The 17,278-nt window shown below is 39.5% G+C and overlaps 1 protein-coding gene across 2 annotated transcripts in view; it reads left to right on the top strand.

The window, feature by feature from the left end:
* The window catches only part of SPATA5 (spermatogenesis associated 5), a 236,514-nt gene that overhangs the window by 27,161 nt on the left and 192,075 nt on the right, over positions 1–17,278 (top strand). For both annotated transcript variants that reach the window (XM_032997616.2, XM_032997615.2), the window contains exons 10-11: positions 4,884–5,038; positions 13,313–13,522. In XM_032997616.2, coding sequence (XP_032853507.2) covers positions 4,884–5,038; positions 13,313–13,522 — 365 coding nt within the window. The remainder of the gene's footprint in view (positions 1–4,883; positions 5,039–13,312; positions 13,523–17,278) is intronic.

Here is a 17,278-nt window from a genome sequence, read left to right as displayed (position 1 = left end):
ATCAACCAACCAACTAACCAACCAACCAAACAGAAAAAAACCCAGAAACCAAAAAACAACCCAAAAAACCCCACCCCAAACCAAAACACACCAAACCCCCCTCCAAATTGTAGAAGTTTCTTAGGATGCAAATGAAGAACATATTTTTCAGCTGCTGTGAATGGTGGTTCCTGCCCCCAGGTCAGAGCGAAGCTTGCACTCAGGTGCTTGCCTGGTGCTCTTGTTCCATTACCTGGGGAGTAAAGGGAGAAAGACCCTTGGCCTGGACACATCCCTGCTGTCCCTCAGTGATCGTGGGAGATGCTCTTGTTACCACCTAGCGCTGCCTCACTGTGATGGGTAGGATGATGGGTAGGAGAGCTGCTTTACTGGGACTGCACAGGGTGAAAGACTGACTGAAGAGGTGAGGATGTGTCTGTGAGACATTCTCAGTGGAGCAGTGGCTCGTACCAGGTCATGGCGAGGCTTCTGTCTGCTAGGCAAACAGGCTGTGTCTGTGTTACTCTATATTTATGCATAACTGCAAACAATGTACATACATTTTCCCTTTTTTTTCCCCTTGGATTTGACCATCCGAGGTCTTGATGTAATGAAATGCTATAAACTCCTTTTGTTTATGAGGCTATGATATGTTCAAGAATACATGTGATTTGTAGTAGATGATACTTGAATTTCTATAAAAGATATCCTACTATAATTTTGGGATTGTTGTCATGAATGAGCATATAAAGCCATGCTGATTAAAAATTGCCAAATAGGAAGCAGAGGAGCTTCTTATCTGAAAAGTATTAAACACTGGAATAACTTTTGTATCCATTGCCTGTGAAGTCAGGTATGTTCCTCTTACGGTTTCTGAAGTTCAAAATTCATTCTAAGTTATATGAAATGCTTTTTCTATGCATAAAACTATTAAATTTTGAAGTATAGTATGAAAAGATGCCCCATCCAGTGCCATTAGGGAGCTGAAATCTTTTCATACGCTGTTGAGCATTCCATTTCCAGTCATGCAGGAGAATATCATGTTGGATCTGACAGCTGTCACAGGGAGAAATGGTACGTGCCTTCTGGATTTGGCCATAATAATTTTGGAGAGAAATGCCAGGTTAGTGGGAAAAGAAGAAACATTTCCTTTTGTAAACAGAAGATGACAATTTCTTTGAAGCTAGTTACAAATTCTGGTATTAGGATTCCAGTAGAGTAAGTCCAGACAGATGAATTTGTAGAAGAAATAGCTGATGAGCAGTGAAAGATGCTTGATTAACATTTTTGTTTTGTTCAGTTAATTTCTTCAAGTGTTGTGCATATTCTGTTTTTGAAACCTAAAGTATAGATGTTCCATCGTTTTGAGTGGATGCTTTCTATTATTTACAGCAGTGTATGATTATACACAGAATCTGACAAATATAGCACTGTCATAGAGTCTATTTTTAGGCTCAGACATTTGTGATTATGATCTAATGTGCCAACACTTAGCCAAGCTATGAGCAAAAAAATCTTACAGGAAAACAATGCTATCAACCTCGTGCATAGCCTGGTACCAAAGAAGGATCATCTGTACCAGGACAGGGTGTTCTACCGTTTTTGGGTTTTTTCTCCTCTGTCCACTTATTTACTTCTGGTCTAGACAGACAGGGTGAGTTGGTGAGGTAGAGCACACAGTTGCTGGACTGGAACAAATTGTTTATTTTTCATTGTTTGTAATCATGCATGACTTATTATGATTTTTTCTTTTAAGTTTTTTTGACTGGGATTTTCCATTTATACTCTACTGAGAATCAGTGTTGCTTACTATTGCAAAGGCTGCTTTCTGCGTTAAGTTTCTGCTCTGTGTAGGGTAGTCCTAGGGACCAGTTGTGTTTCCCTCTACTACAAACAGGTAGCCCGTGCCTGTGCAGAGTCCCACCGACCGTGTGGCAGGCTAACTACATCTGCATCCTTCCTCCCCTCATGCAAGACTCATGCTGGAATAAAAGTGACAACTGACTTGCCCACTTCTGAACCTCCTCAGTCACTGCCTAAAGGCTGCTGAGGTTCATTAGTCCTTAAGAATGAAGTGGCATCTGAAAAGGAGCAAGCAAAGCTGAAACAAGTGCTGTGCTGGGGCAATTTACATCAATGACATATACTCAAAACAAAACATTCCCATGTGAAAGATACCCAACAGCTAAGTTGAGCTGCTTGATGTTTCTTGAGGTTTTCTGAGGTACAGTGTCTGAATCTTCAGTTTATCTGTGTTAAAACTTCTGTAATGATAAACTTGGGTTTGCTGTAGTGTTTCACTGCCTTTGCTTCTGTGTTGCTTCTAGCAGTGTGTTTTGCACCCTACCCTTCATTTCCTTATATTAAATACATCTTTCAGTGTCTCAAGACAAGGATGTGTTGTTTTGCCTCCAGCAAGCCACTGGCTCTATCCTTCTCCTGTTAATAAGATTTTTTTTTTTTTTTTTTTCCCTCCCCCTCTGCTTAGAGGTCAGTCTGAAGTGCAGGAAAGAATGATTATGATAACAGGAGGAAACAGGAAGAATCATGCTTTCTTTTTCAATCTGTTTTTTATTATTGTTTTAATGTAAAACATTGTTTCAATTAAATGCTGACCTGTGCAGTGGTGTGTGCGTGCACATGCTGAAATGAATTCAGGCTTTGTTTGGAAAGCTGTGACCTCTTTATTCCTGTTCTGGATCAAGGCTGTTGCATTTCAAACTCACTGCTGAGGACTGACATTTCACTCATACTCCTAGTAGCACTGTCAGGAATGATCCTTAAGAGCAGTGTTCTCCTTGGGCATTTTTATGTACTGTTCTCTCTCATTTTTTAAAATAAACTTGTTTGTTTTTAAGACTTCCACATGTCATGGAGAAATGATAACCGTGATATGATTAAAATGCATCAAGTGAGCACTGGGCTAAATTGTATCTGATGGAACAGATGTGTATAGAAATGAGGAGCAGAGATCTTTATCAGTTACTTGCTTTCTCTGTGATTTAATTTCATGCTATGTTGTGTATTCTTTCCTTTTTTCAAAGTGAGAGTGACGTGTGAATTGACTTCACCAAAAAGGAAATGTAGGACTCAACCCCAGTACCTGCTCCCCACCCTCCAAAGTGTTAACTGCAGTGACACTAGAATAAGATGTTGAGTTTGTTATTTACTTAAATCTGGGGGGCGTGTGAATTTCTGTTGTCTTGCTTATGTTGTTTGCTTAAAATGAACTGTTTCAGAGGAAGGAAGAAGGTGGGGAAAAAGAACATGAAAATTGTCTGGGTTGTTAAAACGAATCAGTTATATTTTATACTTGTCCTCTGGTGACCAGATTTTCATTTTTCTCCCTGGCCTCATGGAATGTTTTTATTTATATATCTTATTAGTTCTGGATGTTCTGTGCAAGGGGGAACCTGAATTACAAACCTTTTTTTTTTTTTCCCTCCCCCCCACTTATTGTATTAAGAGCCTGTGTATTGAATGCAGGTGCTCAGGCTCTGCCATAATTGGCAGTTTATGGAGAGACACCAGCTGTACTGCTTCACAGGGGAGATATTATATCTCTTCACACGTTGTATATATTGTAGGAAATGCAGAATTCCTGTCATTGTCAGAAACTTTGCATATCCACATCTACCAGTGCCTCTATAGAAAAAAGACAACAATCTGCTGAACGTTAAAACCACGTCTATTTTCAGAAATGGCTTATCCCTTTTATTGTCCTTTCATGTAGCACTAATTGATGTTTTGTTTGGTTAAATATAGAAAAGATTTAACAAATATTTGTCTTTTTAAGGTCATGCAAGGCAAACTGGTGTTGTGCCAATGTCCTTTTTTCCTTTTTTTTTTTTTGTAACACATGAAAAGAGATATTACATATCTGCACGTGTGTGGATGTGTGTATACCTGTATATAATGTACTCATTATGTAATAATAAACTAAATTATATATTTAACAGTTTCAGTTCATGGAATAGGATTGGCAATAGAAGCAATAGAACTCCAAATTATATTAGACCTTAAAAGCCATAATTATACAGTGGGAGAACAATGATACCTCTGGGCATCATGCACAACGGGGGCTGTAGTTGCTGTCTCTGAGGAATGCCAGGGAGCTACGGATGGTACTGCTTGGTCATGCCCGAGGAGTATTGATATATTGATGTGAGAGTGGGTGGCACTTGTTTGGCTTTTGAAGGACTGAGTTATAGGGGGAAGATAGGAATTAGTACCGAGATATATAGGTATTGTATGCGTGTGATTTGCCCAAACAAAGGAGAGGGTAAAAGCTATGCCTGTGCTTGAAAAGCGTGATCACTGAGGGGAACGAAGAGCTACTGAGTGTTGCAGGGAACGTTTGTTTCATATCAAGAAAAATATAGGTATCTGGTATCTTACTAGATGGAAGAATATAGGGTTTCAATGAAAGTAAAAGAAATCTTATCAGTTTGTCTTTAAGAGCAGCTTGGAAGACACAGTCCTAATAGTAGAGGAGTGGACAAGGTTGCAGATGTCTTATATGAGCTGATTTAATATTTGCCTTAAATATTCATTATCCCTCTTCCTCTGTGGTTTAGAAATGTATTTGGATCAATGTATGGACATTTGAAGGTTTTGCCCTGTTAGTTTCATCTCTGGGAACACAGAAGCAAGATTGTTTCATTCTGTCTTTTGGAGTAGATTTAGTTTATATTCTGTCAGTGGTTATTATATCCCCCTTTTCTTGCTCTCTCATCAGAAGTGTCATGCATGTTCTTTGACGTAGTTTAGGCCTGGCATCGAGACATTCTTTTGAACATCATTTCCTTTCCAGTGCTGCTGTGTGTTTGTGTGTTTGAGAACCAGGAGGAAGCCTACATGTTTCCATGTGGTTTTTTTTTGTTTGTTTGTTTTGTTTTTAATAGGTTTGTACGCATTGCGGAGAGCACTGGGGAAAAGACCCAACCTATTAGACAAGGAGGTGGCTGGGTCAGTGATGATTGCTTTCAATGACTTCCTGCAGGGGATGAATGATGTCAGGCCCAGCGCCATGAGGGAGGTGGCAGTTGATGTGCCAAAAGTAAGTTATTTTTTTGCAACATTCTAGTAATGTTATTAGATCCACATTAAGAGTTGCAGTTAGGCGTTGAAATGCCCTACCAAAAGAGAGGAATTTTGTCAAGTGGAAGCCTCAAGTTACCAATGAATGTTGTGCATCATCTTTTTGTTTGCATATTTGTCTATTTAATTATAATTTTGAAGACCCATTTATAGAAGCTTAATGCTTTAGGAAGAGTTGGCAGTGCAGAAGCGTATCTCCTGATCTGTAGTTTTATATGCTGAGTGGGTTAATGGAGTAAAAATCTTACGAGGTCTACTCAAAGCAGATCCTGAGTAGCTGGAGTGAAAGCTAGAGTCTTTTGTAAGGCAGACACAAACTTAAGCAAAACCCAACTATTAGCATTTGTAACCAAAATGTATTGAAACAAAGCTGTGAAGAGATTGATTGTTGTGACTTTATGTAAAGCAGTTGACGGATTCTATGTGTAGTCCGTACTGCTGTGGCCTGAATGTCTTCAGTGGCATTACATGGTTTTAACTGAGGGCAGAAATAGATACTCTAAGTAGGCTATCAGTGCCAAGCAGTTACCTGACAAGGGCTGTCAAACATATGAACAGTTCTTTTGGTGGTGCCAGCTTCATCTTTACCCTGCTCACTGCCCTCTCAGTTATGTATCATAGCAGTTCCATAGCAGACACAACATAAATTGGGCTGGGGAGCTGGTCTGGTTTAAGAAGACTGATCTGGCTTAAGAAGATTCAGCAAAAGAAAATGTTGTATTTAATCTTACTAAATCTTGACTCTGCAAGCCATTGTGCTGGTGTTTCTCAGCAGCTCCCCAAGCCCTAGAAGAAAACATTTATGTCTCATTGCATGAAGATGAGTCATCTGGGAATTAGATTGCACAACTGTAGACCCTTATTCCCAACTATAGGAATGGGAAATAAAATCTGCGAACAGGATGCTGCACGCAGCCAGCTCGGATATCACACTTGGCTTGTTAAGAGTCCACGCTGTGCAGTGAAGTGCTGGGTGGAAATGCCTGTGCTGGCCCCAGACAGCTTTTCTTGGAAATGCTATAGTGGCATCAATATCCACAAGGGCTAATTAGTAGTGCTGAGAACCAGAGAGACTAATTCTCTCATTGCTTATTGTGCTACTGACTCTTGGGCTTACATTACTATTGCGGTGCTGTCTGTTAGAAATACCAGCCCATTTGGAGACAGATGGGGTGCTGCTAAACAGCATAGTAAAGACAGATAGAATCAAGGTCTTGAGGTACTGCAGAAAATCTGTTCTGAATCCAGTTCAGTTTACTACTCAGGCTCCTGTTCACTAAACTATTCTGGTTCCCTGGTTGTCACTTGTTTTTATTTGTTAAACACCACCTGAGTCACTAGACTACTACTGCAATTCATTCGTTTATTGAAGAGAAGATAACAACATAGTGCAGATTCCTTTTGTGCTGATAGGACTTCCATTTTCACAAAATAATGCCTATTTTGTGAACATGTAGGGTATATTTCAGGCCTTCTGCTTGGTGCCTGGTGTGGGTTTGAAGTGGAATCTAAAGTAACAGACGCAACAGATTTTTGTGTCTTCCCACATCACTTACCAAAGGAGGTGCTGTAACTCAGTCTAACCATTATTTTGCTGCAGAGCTACCAGCTTACCAAAATGAAGGTACCTGTGCATGCTCAGAAACAATCTGAATATCTGGAAATACTGACACACCTGTCCATGAAAGTCACAGTAGTGTAAATCCAGCATTGTAACACACCACCCTCAAGGCTAATTACTACATTACCCTTTGTGTTTGAGGTGGGGAAGTGCCCTAAGCCAGCTCAAGTCCACGGGTTAGTTGAAGGAACTTGGTTATGCTGCGGCTAGGTGGCTGGGGTGGGCAATGTGAGGGAAGCAAGCAACAGGGAGCCAAACTGCAGCACCCTGCTCAGGGCTGCTTGCTGGGTCCTTGGGGTGTGATGCAGGAGTGCTTGCAAACATCTGAAACTCATTCGTGTACTTTAGCATAGCTATTTTTACAGATTTTGCCACTGTGTGGTTTATTGACATGCACAAGCAAAAAGAAATGATAACCCCCCCCCTATTTATTGCTGTTATTATACTTTGATTAGTGTAATTTACTCTTTATTGACAAGTAAGTCGGTCTTATTCTCACCTTCTTGTTAGTGTCTGAGTGCCAGTCATTTAGCATTTGATGTACTGTTGTCCAGAGAATTTACATCCTTGATATGTTGTTTGGAACACAGATTGTAGCAGAAAATGTAATGCAACTTCAAATTCCCTGGATACCTTTATTAAGAGGAGTATGCAACCTTTTATGTTGCATCCTTCTAGTAAAGATTACCCCTCTTACCCATTCAACACTTTATTTAGTTGGCTGTTGGCCATGGTGTACTATATGTTACTTATGTGCTCTGCAGTATTTTATACCAACAGAAACTATCACCCTTATACCTTTTGTTGCATTCTTCCCTGGGAGGGCGGTGAGGCGCTGGCCCAGGTTGCCCAGAGCAGCTGTGGCTGCCCCCTCCCTGGAAGGGTTCAAGGCCAGGTTGGACGGGGCTGGGAGCAGCCTGGTCTAGTGGAAGGTGTCCCTGCCTGTGGCAGGGGGTTGGGACTAGACGGTCTTTCAGGTCCCTTCCAACCCAAACCATTCTAGGATTCCTACCAAAATATAAAAATTATAGCTGGGTGTGCGGGAAAGAGAAAGCATTAACCAGTCAAGAAACCTAAAACTTGTGTTGTGGTTTTGATTTTGTTTTTCCTGGCTAATGTGCAATCAGCCTGTATTGGTTAATCTCCAGATACTCTCAGTCTGTAAGGATAAGCTTTTCTTCCACTGCTCCCCTTTCCCCAGAAGCTATCCAGATAGACAGTTAATTGTGTGGGTAAATTTGTTAGAAAATCAGGGGTTACATTCCTTTATGTTTTGAAGTCTGACCTTAACACTGTTTGTCATCTAAAAAATCCTTGCTAAAAATAACTTCAAACACTAAATAAATGATCAGCTCTGAGATTTTTTTTTTTTTTTTCCAAAGGGAAGACAGAAGTCTGAGCTACATTAATAATACCTGCTTTTTTGCTGTTTATTGCAGAGGTGATATTCACTTGGCAGCCCCATGGTGTGGATGGAACTTTTGGGCTGTGCAGTTAGTTACAAGTAAAACTGTTGATGTACGTGCTGAGTTAAATTGAGACTTTTGCGATTTTGAACTTTCTCTTTTTCAGATGGTGTTTTTTTTTTCATGTTTCATTACTTTGTGGCAGCCATGTGTCAACTGAATGAGAAGAGTTCAAAGTAACTTCTAAATAAAGCCACAAATAAATGAATTTTGTTGAAGGGCTCCTTCCCTTATAGTCATGACACCTTTGTCAGGACTATATGCCATTTATGGGCTGTTAGGTTTTTTTTTGAAGCTGGTATCACCTGACACTGAATGAAAAGCATTACTTTTTTTATCATGAACTCGAAATTGTTTAATCAACACAGACCTTGTTCTCTGAAATCTGTGCAACTTTGACTAGGCTGTAAAGAAAACTTAGTTTTCAAATCAGTCTTTACTTTTTAGGTCCTAGAATTGAGCACTAATTGTTTGGCTGTTTAGAATATTAGGTTAAATTGTTCTGTTGCAGTCTTTTGTCTTATTTAAAACCTGGAAAAACCTCTTGTTATGTGTATACTTGGGGTAGTAGCTAAAGAACAAGGAGATATATTAGAAGTGACTTGTTTGGGTGGCCTTGAGCAAATCGCTTCTTGTTGTCTGAGGATATTTGATAACCTTTACAGAATGCTTTGCAGTCTGCTGCTGAGAAGTAAGTACTCTATGACATGCTAATTACTAGGGTTTTTGTCGTTGACATAAATTGAGGGTTTTTTTATTATTATTATTCCAAACATACTCAAAATTACTGGTGGGGAAGACAGCCAAAATGAAGTGATTTGGGGACAGCAGTCAGAAGGTGAGATGGTGTGCAGGAGGAGCTGTTGGAGGCAGAGGTGCTACCATGGGCTGGTTTTTTTTGGGTGTGTGTTCCTCCTTTCTGCATTCTTTTATCCTTCCACTTGTGTCCAGATTGCCATGCATATTGCCTGTGACCAAGGCAAATGCAAAATACTTGCTGCCTGGTTCCACATAGCGTCTTGCTTTCTGTTTTTACAGAACCTTTCTTGAACTTTGCTATACATTACAACCTTTTTAGAAGGCTGCTTTTTCTGCAGCAGGGATTTAGGAGAGAGGGGATGCATGCTATAAATCAGGAAGTTAATACTTCAGTTCTGTGGAGAGTTGTGCTGTAGTTGCTGCTCCTCCCTCTCCTATGGGTCTTTCTGAATTTTTGTAGAGCGCTATGGGTTTTGCTTGCCTCTTTCACTCCCTTTTCTGTAATTCAACACTCAGATTTGTGTCTTTGCAGCCAAAAGGTTCTGGATGAAACATCCTTTGCATGTCTGCTTTATTTCTTTATTGTTGCTGCTTAACAACCTCTGGGGAGTTGCTGCTCTGCATTGTATTCTGAGCTGTTGACCTGGGGAGAGCTAAAGATTACAGCAGTAATGAAATCTTGGTGTTTTACACACTGTAGCAGAGCACTGTCTTTGCATAAGCTGAGCCCCAAGGCTAGTCTTTAAAACCATTTCCACGGTGACAGAATATCACACTTCATTGCTTATGTTGCAAGACTTTTCCTTTGAGTTCACATGCAGGTAAAAGAAGTGTGGCTAGCTGTCTGAATGTACACACTAGAGTTTGTGTTAATTGCAGTCAGGAAATTACTGAGGATTTGTGTGCAAAAACAATCCTCCTAGTTCTTCCAAGCTCATATGAATCTAAAAGAATTCTTACCTTTGAGTGTTGTGTTGGTGGTGGATTGTGTGGAGTTTTTTTTGGTTTTGTTTTTTTCCCCAATGTATGTCTATCCTTTTGAAGTGAAGAACTAAAAAAATAAATGTTTTGTTTAGGACTTGACTAGAATGTGAAGGTAGTGTTTTATTAGCTAGTTTTGCTTTTAATACCATTGCTGTTTGAATTACTTTGTATTATAGAGATTGTAAATGATTTAATGGAATGTTTGACTGGTTAATTATTTCAGGTTTTAACTCATAATGAGCAAGCTCACATGTAGTCTCCCTGTTTGTGTTGTCTCCCTTTTCTCTCCTTCCTGATTTCAAATATAAGCAAAATCAGAGTAAGTCTCCAGATTACTGAAAACAACCTTCATGTAAAGTGGCCCTACTTCACCTTTTCTGTACAATTCTATTGCTTATGTTGATGTTAAATGACATGTAGTGGGTCTGAAAAATTATTTGGATAATGCCTCAGCAGGTGTGTGCAATAGTCTGAATATTTGCAAGAGGGTAAAAATAACATTTAGATATTTTCTCTCTGGCTTTTTGTGCGTGTGCAAGGTACTGCTAATGGATTTTGCCTTCTGATGCTGAAAGTTATAGGGAATTCCTGATGGCTTAATTAATTTTAAGAAGTTCTCGTGCATGTTTATCAAAATCTTTGTCTAGCTAGAAGGGCATGATGATAGGAATGACTAGCCCATGCTTTACCAAATATGAGCAAGAATTGGTACTGAAAAATGAGAACAAGCTGATATTATATATCTTCTTTGCTAAAAAAACCCAGTGTTTAAAATGGCAAGATTTAGTTCTGTACAGTTTACAGATCTGCTAGGTAGAATTAAGGGTTGTAGGGATAGTAGTAAGTGTTTTTAAAATGAAATTTAAAACACTGACACTGTTTCAGGTCTGACTCGGAAACACCAGCTTTTAGAATAAAGGAAGATTGAGATTAACTGTCCTGAGTTTCATTGTGTTACTCAGCCATTAAATTGTAGTGAAAAGGGGTGTTTTGCATGGATGGAGCAGTGGCAAGATGCAAGATCTGACACGTCTTCACTTTTTATAAACTTTCACATTGGCTTTGTTAAAAATCTGCAGGTGGATGCCTGTCTCTTATTGTGAAAACTCAGGCAGGAAGGGAGGATTCTTCTTACCTTTAAGCACTTAACTGAGGTGCCTAAATTGGACCTCTCCTCCCTGTATGTTCCCTCAAAAGGAAACAGAGAGAAACTGGGTGTGAGACTGCCTGTCTGACTTCTGAAAGAGAGTTTGTACTAGAGCTGAATTGCTCTGTGAAGTGTCTCTCTCTTCTGACTGTTGGTTGGCCCAACATACCCAGCTCAAAGTTGGGTGGTAGGAATTCATGCTCTTGTTTCCCTCTTCCTTTCCACAGTGTTGTGGAGTTTCTCCCTTTACTGCTTTTGTTGAATTCATACAAACACTTTCATTTCAAGACTAGAGACTTGTGCACAGCCCGTTTTCATCTGTTTGCTGCCATTCCTTTAATCCGATTGGCAGAGTTAGTTTTGCTCATAGCATGAAGCAGCCCTTCAGAAGTGAATATTGGCAGGTTGCAAAAGTTGGTTTACAAGTTACCAAAAGTGGCATGGTGCTTTGGTAATGCCCCTGCTAAAATCCTTTCCTCCCCCTGCTGCTGGATACTCTGCTGTGTCTGACTCAGTATTCACTTTGCTCTGACCTTTACTGAATTTGTGTTTCTTTTCTGGTTTTCTGGATGGTTGTTTTTTTCGTTTTTGTTTTTGTTTTTTTTTTTTTTTTTCCATAAGGGAATCCTGCTTTTAGTAGATCCCTTTGCTCTCAGACCCTTCTTAGTAGGCAGTGTTGGTCAGCTTTCCATATTTCATACTTCCACAGGCTTATAAAGTAAATATTTAAGATCCAGAAGCTTTTGGTCTCTAAGAAAAAGAGAGGTTGTGTTTTTGTTTTTTTTTTTTTTTTTTTTTTTTTTTGTTTTGTTTTTTTTCCTAGAGTTCTTGTAACATATTCCTGGTGTGAGAGATGGTCTTCTGCCGGCAGCAGATTGGCAGCTCCTCACCTTCCAGTTAGCCCTTAAACTCAGAATATTTCTGAGGAGTTGACCTATGCGTATTGATCTCTGCTGTTTACTCTCCACTGTCTTTGTGATTTTCTTCCATGTCAAAGACTGACAACCAAGGAGAAGTTTTATTTGGTTTGAAATTTGCTTGGATTTACACAAAAGTGCTTTGCACCACATCCAAATGCTCTTGTTTTTTCACTTTAATTGTAGACTGAATTGCCTCTTTCAGAGACTTTCTACTTTTAGTTTCCACTCTGTGTACTGGTATTAGGAAAATAGTAATAGGGACAACCCAGGAGTGACATCAGTTTTCAAGTCAGGAGAAAGGCGATACACTGCCTCTCAGTAATACTCTGCTTGCCTTTCAAGTGTATCTGACTTTCCAGAACTGAAGGGTGATTTATGTCTGGTAAATTTTTGGAAGAGTCCTTTAAGACAGAAGATCATTTGATATAGGTGCGTCTTGACATGTTTAATATTTGAAGTGGACAGGAATGGATGGTGACAGGACGAAGAACAGGCTGGGGTACGTGGGGAAAAGTCTCAGGTTTGACAGTGATGTGGGAAGAGGTGTAGCAAGTTTTAGATCCATCTGCTGTTTGAGGTAGGATGTATTAGTTCTGTCCTGATGTATGGCTGACAAGCCTGTCTTGTGTCTTCAGCAGAGCAAATTTAACTGCAGTTGGGTTTAAGTGTTGCTTTTCTGTCTGTGTTTTTTCTTTTGTGTAGATACTTGTCTGTTTGGAGGACTGTTTGTTCTCAAGATTCTGGTCAAATCTCCAGTGCCTAAATCCTATATGGGAGTGATAGCGTTGGCAAATGAAGAAACCCCCGAAACTTCTAACACTCAGTCTTGTTCATTTTAGTGGGATTATACAGCTTGGATCAGGGTCTTACTCTGCAGCTTCAAATAAAACTGGCTTGGGCTCGTATAGTCCATTCTTATAGGGAAAACATCAAAGTAATTTGCAAATTCTGCATCAGCATCACATTAAAAAACAAGAGAACTGAGTTGTGATGTTGCTAGTGATCACGCAAAGTGTTGCTGCCTGTATGATCATGCTGTCATTTTATTTTGTGGTTTGTGTTTTTTTTTTTTTAACGTTTTGTTATTGATCTTTGAAGCAGATACACAATATTTTACCTACATCCTCCAGCATAAAGCAAGTCTTAATCCCCTTTTACTTTGTGTGACTTCATTAATAGTTGCTTCTTTTTTAAAAAAGACTTTTTGACAAAGTGGCTTGTAAGAAACGATTTAATGAAATAACAAGAACATATTCTACAGAGCATTTTTGTTTTCGTTTACTTTTTAATAGTTTTGCTCCATTGTCTGAACTGATCAAAATGGTCTGCTTTGCAGGTATCTTGGTCAGACATAGGAGGACTAGAAGATGTCAAGCTGAAATTGAAGCAGGCGGTTGAATGGCCTCTCAAACATCCTGACTCCTTCATCCGAATGGGGATTCAGCCTCCAAAAGGTGTGCTGCTTTACGGACCTCCTGGGTGCTCAAAAACAATGATAGCAAAAGCTTTGGCTCATGAAAGTGGTCTCAACTTCTTGGCAGTGAAGGTAGGCCATTGCATCTTACATTTTCTTAACTCCTGCATAATAATTGATAATTACTACTTTGCAGTGCTATAATCCTGTAGCTCTTAGTGTTTTTGATTGTTACATATGCTACAGCAAACACCTTTTAAATATCAAGTAGGTTTGTTTTTCTTATTAAAAGGACTAGTGCTTTCTTTTATGCTTTTAAAAAATGTATTACTTATTTTATTACAGCATAGAAATTATATATTGGGTGGGTGGGTAAGCTCTGTAATGACACATTAATTACTGGCATTATTTAAAATCTTTTTGAAAATGGAGACATTGAAATTCTTAAAGCTGTATAAATGAAATACAACTCTGGATAGTCGGTAGCTTTTCTTACTGTAATTATTGCTTGTGTAGAAATACTATCTTTTAATCTCATTCATTTCTTTTCATACCTCAGGAAAGTCACTTTATTGTACTGTTCATGTTTCATTACAGATTTTTCTTGCTCTATTTGCCTTTTTTCAGAGGAAATTCATCTTCATCAATATTTCATCAATTTTTAGAAAGTTTGTTAAATCAGTTATATCTGGAGTACTCTTGCATAAGTGGGATTCTCTCAGCATTAAGAAAGACTTTAAGTATAGAAAAATTTTGGAATTCATTGCCTGTGAATCAGTGTAATTGATTACTGTGGGTTGTATGGAAAACACATGAATGGAAGTTATTTAATAATAATACTGAACTTCAGCACATAGGAAGAAAAAAAAGATAGCAGAGTGATTCCACATGGGGTAGTCTTGCAGCTGTGTCAGAATGTTAATGAAGTGCAAGAAAAAACATTTGTTTAAGTATTTTGAAAGTATCTCCTCAGCAGTAAGATCACGTACTCTTGTCTGTTGACCATCTCTTTCCTCACAAAGCCTTCTGTGTTGTTAGTTTCTACACAGCTTCCTCCTCTGCGTGTCCTTTCAGACACACTGTAACTGTAGCTCGGGGCCTGTCCTCTCTGGGAGCCAGAGGTGGTTGCACTGACCCTGCACCCACCAGCTCTTCACTGCCTGTGCTTCCCGGTATTGCAGACAGGCCTCCGGGTCACGGTCACATCAACGAGAGCAGCCTTGAAAACTTCAGCCCTTCAACACTACCTTTACTGCTTCTTCCATAAAGACAAAGTAGTTCTTTGTACTTCAGAGTTACTGGTAAACAAGGTAACCTCTTCCTCCTGCACTGCTTAAAAGAAAACAGTCCTCTTTGTCTTGCCCAAAGCACTGATGTCTGAGAGATTGGGGAAAAAAGGTAGCAGTCAGAAAAAAACCAAAACAAGACAAAAACCCCCAACCAAACAAAAAAAAATCCAACCCCCCAGCAAAACAGTTAAAAATTAACATTGTTGTTATCCTGTATTCATCAGTCATGGGTACATCAGACATTTTTACTGATGCAGTTAATTGTCCAAAAGTAAAAGGTGTTTCATGCTGAATAGGGATTATCCAAAGGTTAAATGATATGAAATGCTTTTGTACAGTAATGCAGTGTTTCTTCATGGAGGAGTTCTGATGGCACAAACAACCCTGTCATTGACAAGCTGCAGCAGAAGTGGCCGGCTTGGGGAAGCTGCAATTTATTCCCTGCTGGTTTAAATCCCTTGGCCTGGAACTGGTTGAATATTCAGTGGACAGATGTTTCAAGAAGCACATCTCTGGAGCATGTCCAGCCTTGGATATGTTGACTCCAGGAAGGGAATGTAGCCCACTTTCTCTAACTTCACATTTGCTTCCTGGACAGAAAAGGCAACATCCATCATGTACTAAATGTGCTAAACATCATTGTCTGTAGCACTTCTTAAAGCACAGCAGTCATGAATTAATTTCCACAACATGTGTTCCTGCAGTAAATCCAAAGTAGATGAATATGTGTTTTTTTGGGTTTTGGGGTGTTTTTTTTGAGAGAGGGGATTTTTCATTTCTTGCTTATAGTCCTATTAATTTTCCCATTTTCTACGTTATGTCTGAAATATCTGTCGCTGGAACTGATATCAGGCTGTTTGAAATGGAAGTGTGTTTCTTGGTAATTTACTTTTCAGACTTTCATTTTCCTTCCAGTCTCTCCTGCCCCAAATAAGTAATTCTGATGAAAAGTGTCTGCTGTCCAGCCCCTAGGATACATGTGCTCTTTCAGGATAGTTCAGGTGGCTCAGGTTCTTGGGCCCTTCCCGAGAACAGACTGCAGACGTGAGGCATAGCTCTAGCTGGGGGAGCCTGCTGTTGGATGCCGTCTCTCCCTGTGTCAGAAACCTGAAAGGAAATAGAGTACACTACATGCGGTGCTTATTTGGTCCACTGATTTTTTGGAAGATGGACCTATTATGTCTGCATGCTACAATTAAGATACATGGGCACAGTAAGACCAAGTCCAACTCTCTCAGGAAGTGCTAAATGTACTCTACTTGTCTAAGTTGGCTGTCCTGCTTGGGTGCAACAGGTATCACCCCTGCCCCAGCCTGGCTCCAGGAAGGCTTTGCGCTCTTTTCCAGATGTGTTTATGCAGTGTCTGTGCAGTTTGGACAGCTGACTCTGTTAAATGAGGTACTTCAGCTGGGTTATATGTCATCTGTTAAAATATGACATTTCCATGTGTCTTGGGCATGGCTGGTTGTCATAAAGCCGTATGAGCCATGGTCAAAACGGCACAGCCTCCAGCCCATGTCTGACTTGCCTCTAGTAAGAGTTGGAAGATGGGCAAAGTCTAGACGTAATTTCTGGGCAGAGGAGCTGAAGAAAATAACGTGATAACAGACGTTTGACGTTGCATCCTGTTCTCTCCTGAAATCTATTGTGAAGTTTGAATGGTTAGTGTTACAATGAATGTGGCCCTTTTGTAAACATGCTCTTTGATATTTAGCCAGAACTTTTTATAGCTATATTTCAGCAAGATTAGTGACCTTTTGCTTTTCCAGAGAAAAGCAGTAGGTTGGATAGTTCGTTTTACAAAGCAATCTTGCATGTAATTCCTAAGGGGAATTGTTTGTTTTTATTCCTTCACTTGACTTTCTTTGTCTATAGTACAATATATTTGCTAAATTTACTGGGAAGGAGGTTGTCAACTATTTTCCAGGGGATGGCTCTTCCTACTCCCTCCCACCACCCCTTTTTCTAAATCTCCTGCAGCACTGAGGCTTTTCAGGGTTTTAGTGGTTATCTTGATTGCCACTCTTGCAAAAAGACAACTGAATTTGTTCTCAACCTCTTGGAGAGTTTTCAGTGTTTTGCAGTCATGGATACAAGAGCGCATAAGACTGTGTGAAGGAACGAATTAAGATAATTTTTTCATTCTTCAGGATTGAACATCAATCTTGATTTATCAATAGTTTTTGATGTGGTTGAATTCTTATTTCAGTCAGCCTTCTACAGACTTTTGTAGTTCATGCTCCTTTTACGTTCAACCCAAAGTTTGTAATTTTCTTCTGAAATGTATTTTATGGATTTCTTTTACTAATAGGAAAAAAAAATTGTATACAGATATTGGACCTACCAATGTTAATAGGATGAGGGATAGAATTTTCAGCTTCTGCCAGGCTGATGACACCTCTCTGTTATATACAACTGTCTCTGTGACATTTTTGCTTTGGATGTTATCTAGCTGTCTGAAATTGAACATGAAGAAAATGTGACCCTTTGTCACTGTTATTTCTATGGGCTTTTTTTTCCTCTCTTTTGACTGTTATGTGGTGGGTATCTCTCTGTATTGTTTTGACAGTTCCTGCACCTAGGGTCAGCTCTGACTCGC

Source organism: Tyto alba, unplaced genomic scaffold (assembly GCF_018691265.1).
Source record: "Tyto alba isolate M040663 unplaced genomic scaffold, T.alba_DEE_v4.0 Super-Scaffold_23, whole genome shotgun sequence".
Classification (NCBI taxonomy): Eukaryota; Metazoa; Chordata; class Aves; order Strigiformes; family Tytonidae; genus Tyto; species Tyto alba.
Note: the sequence above shows the minus strand (reverse complement) of the source record. Positions and strands in the feature narration are given on the sequence as shown.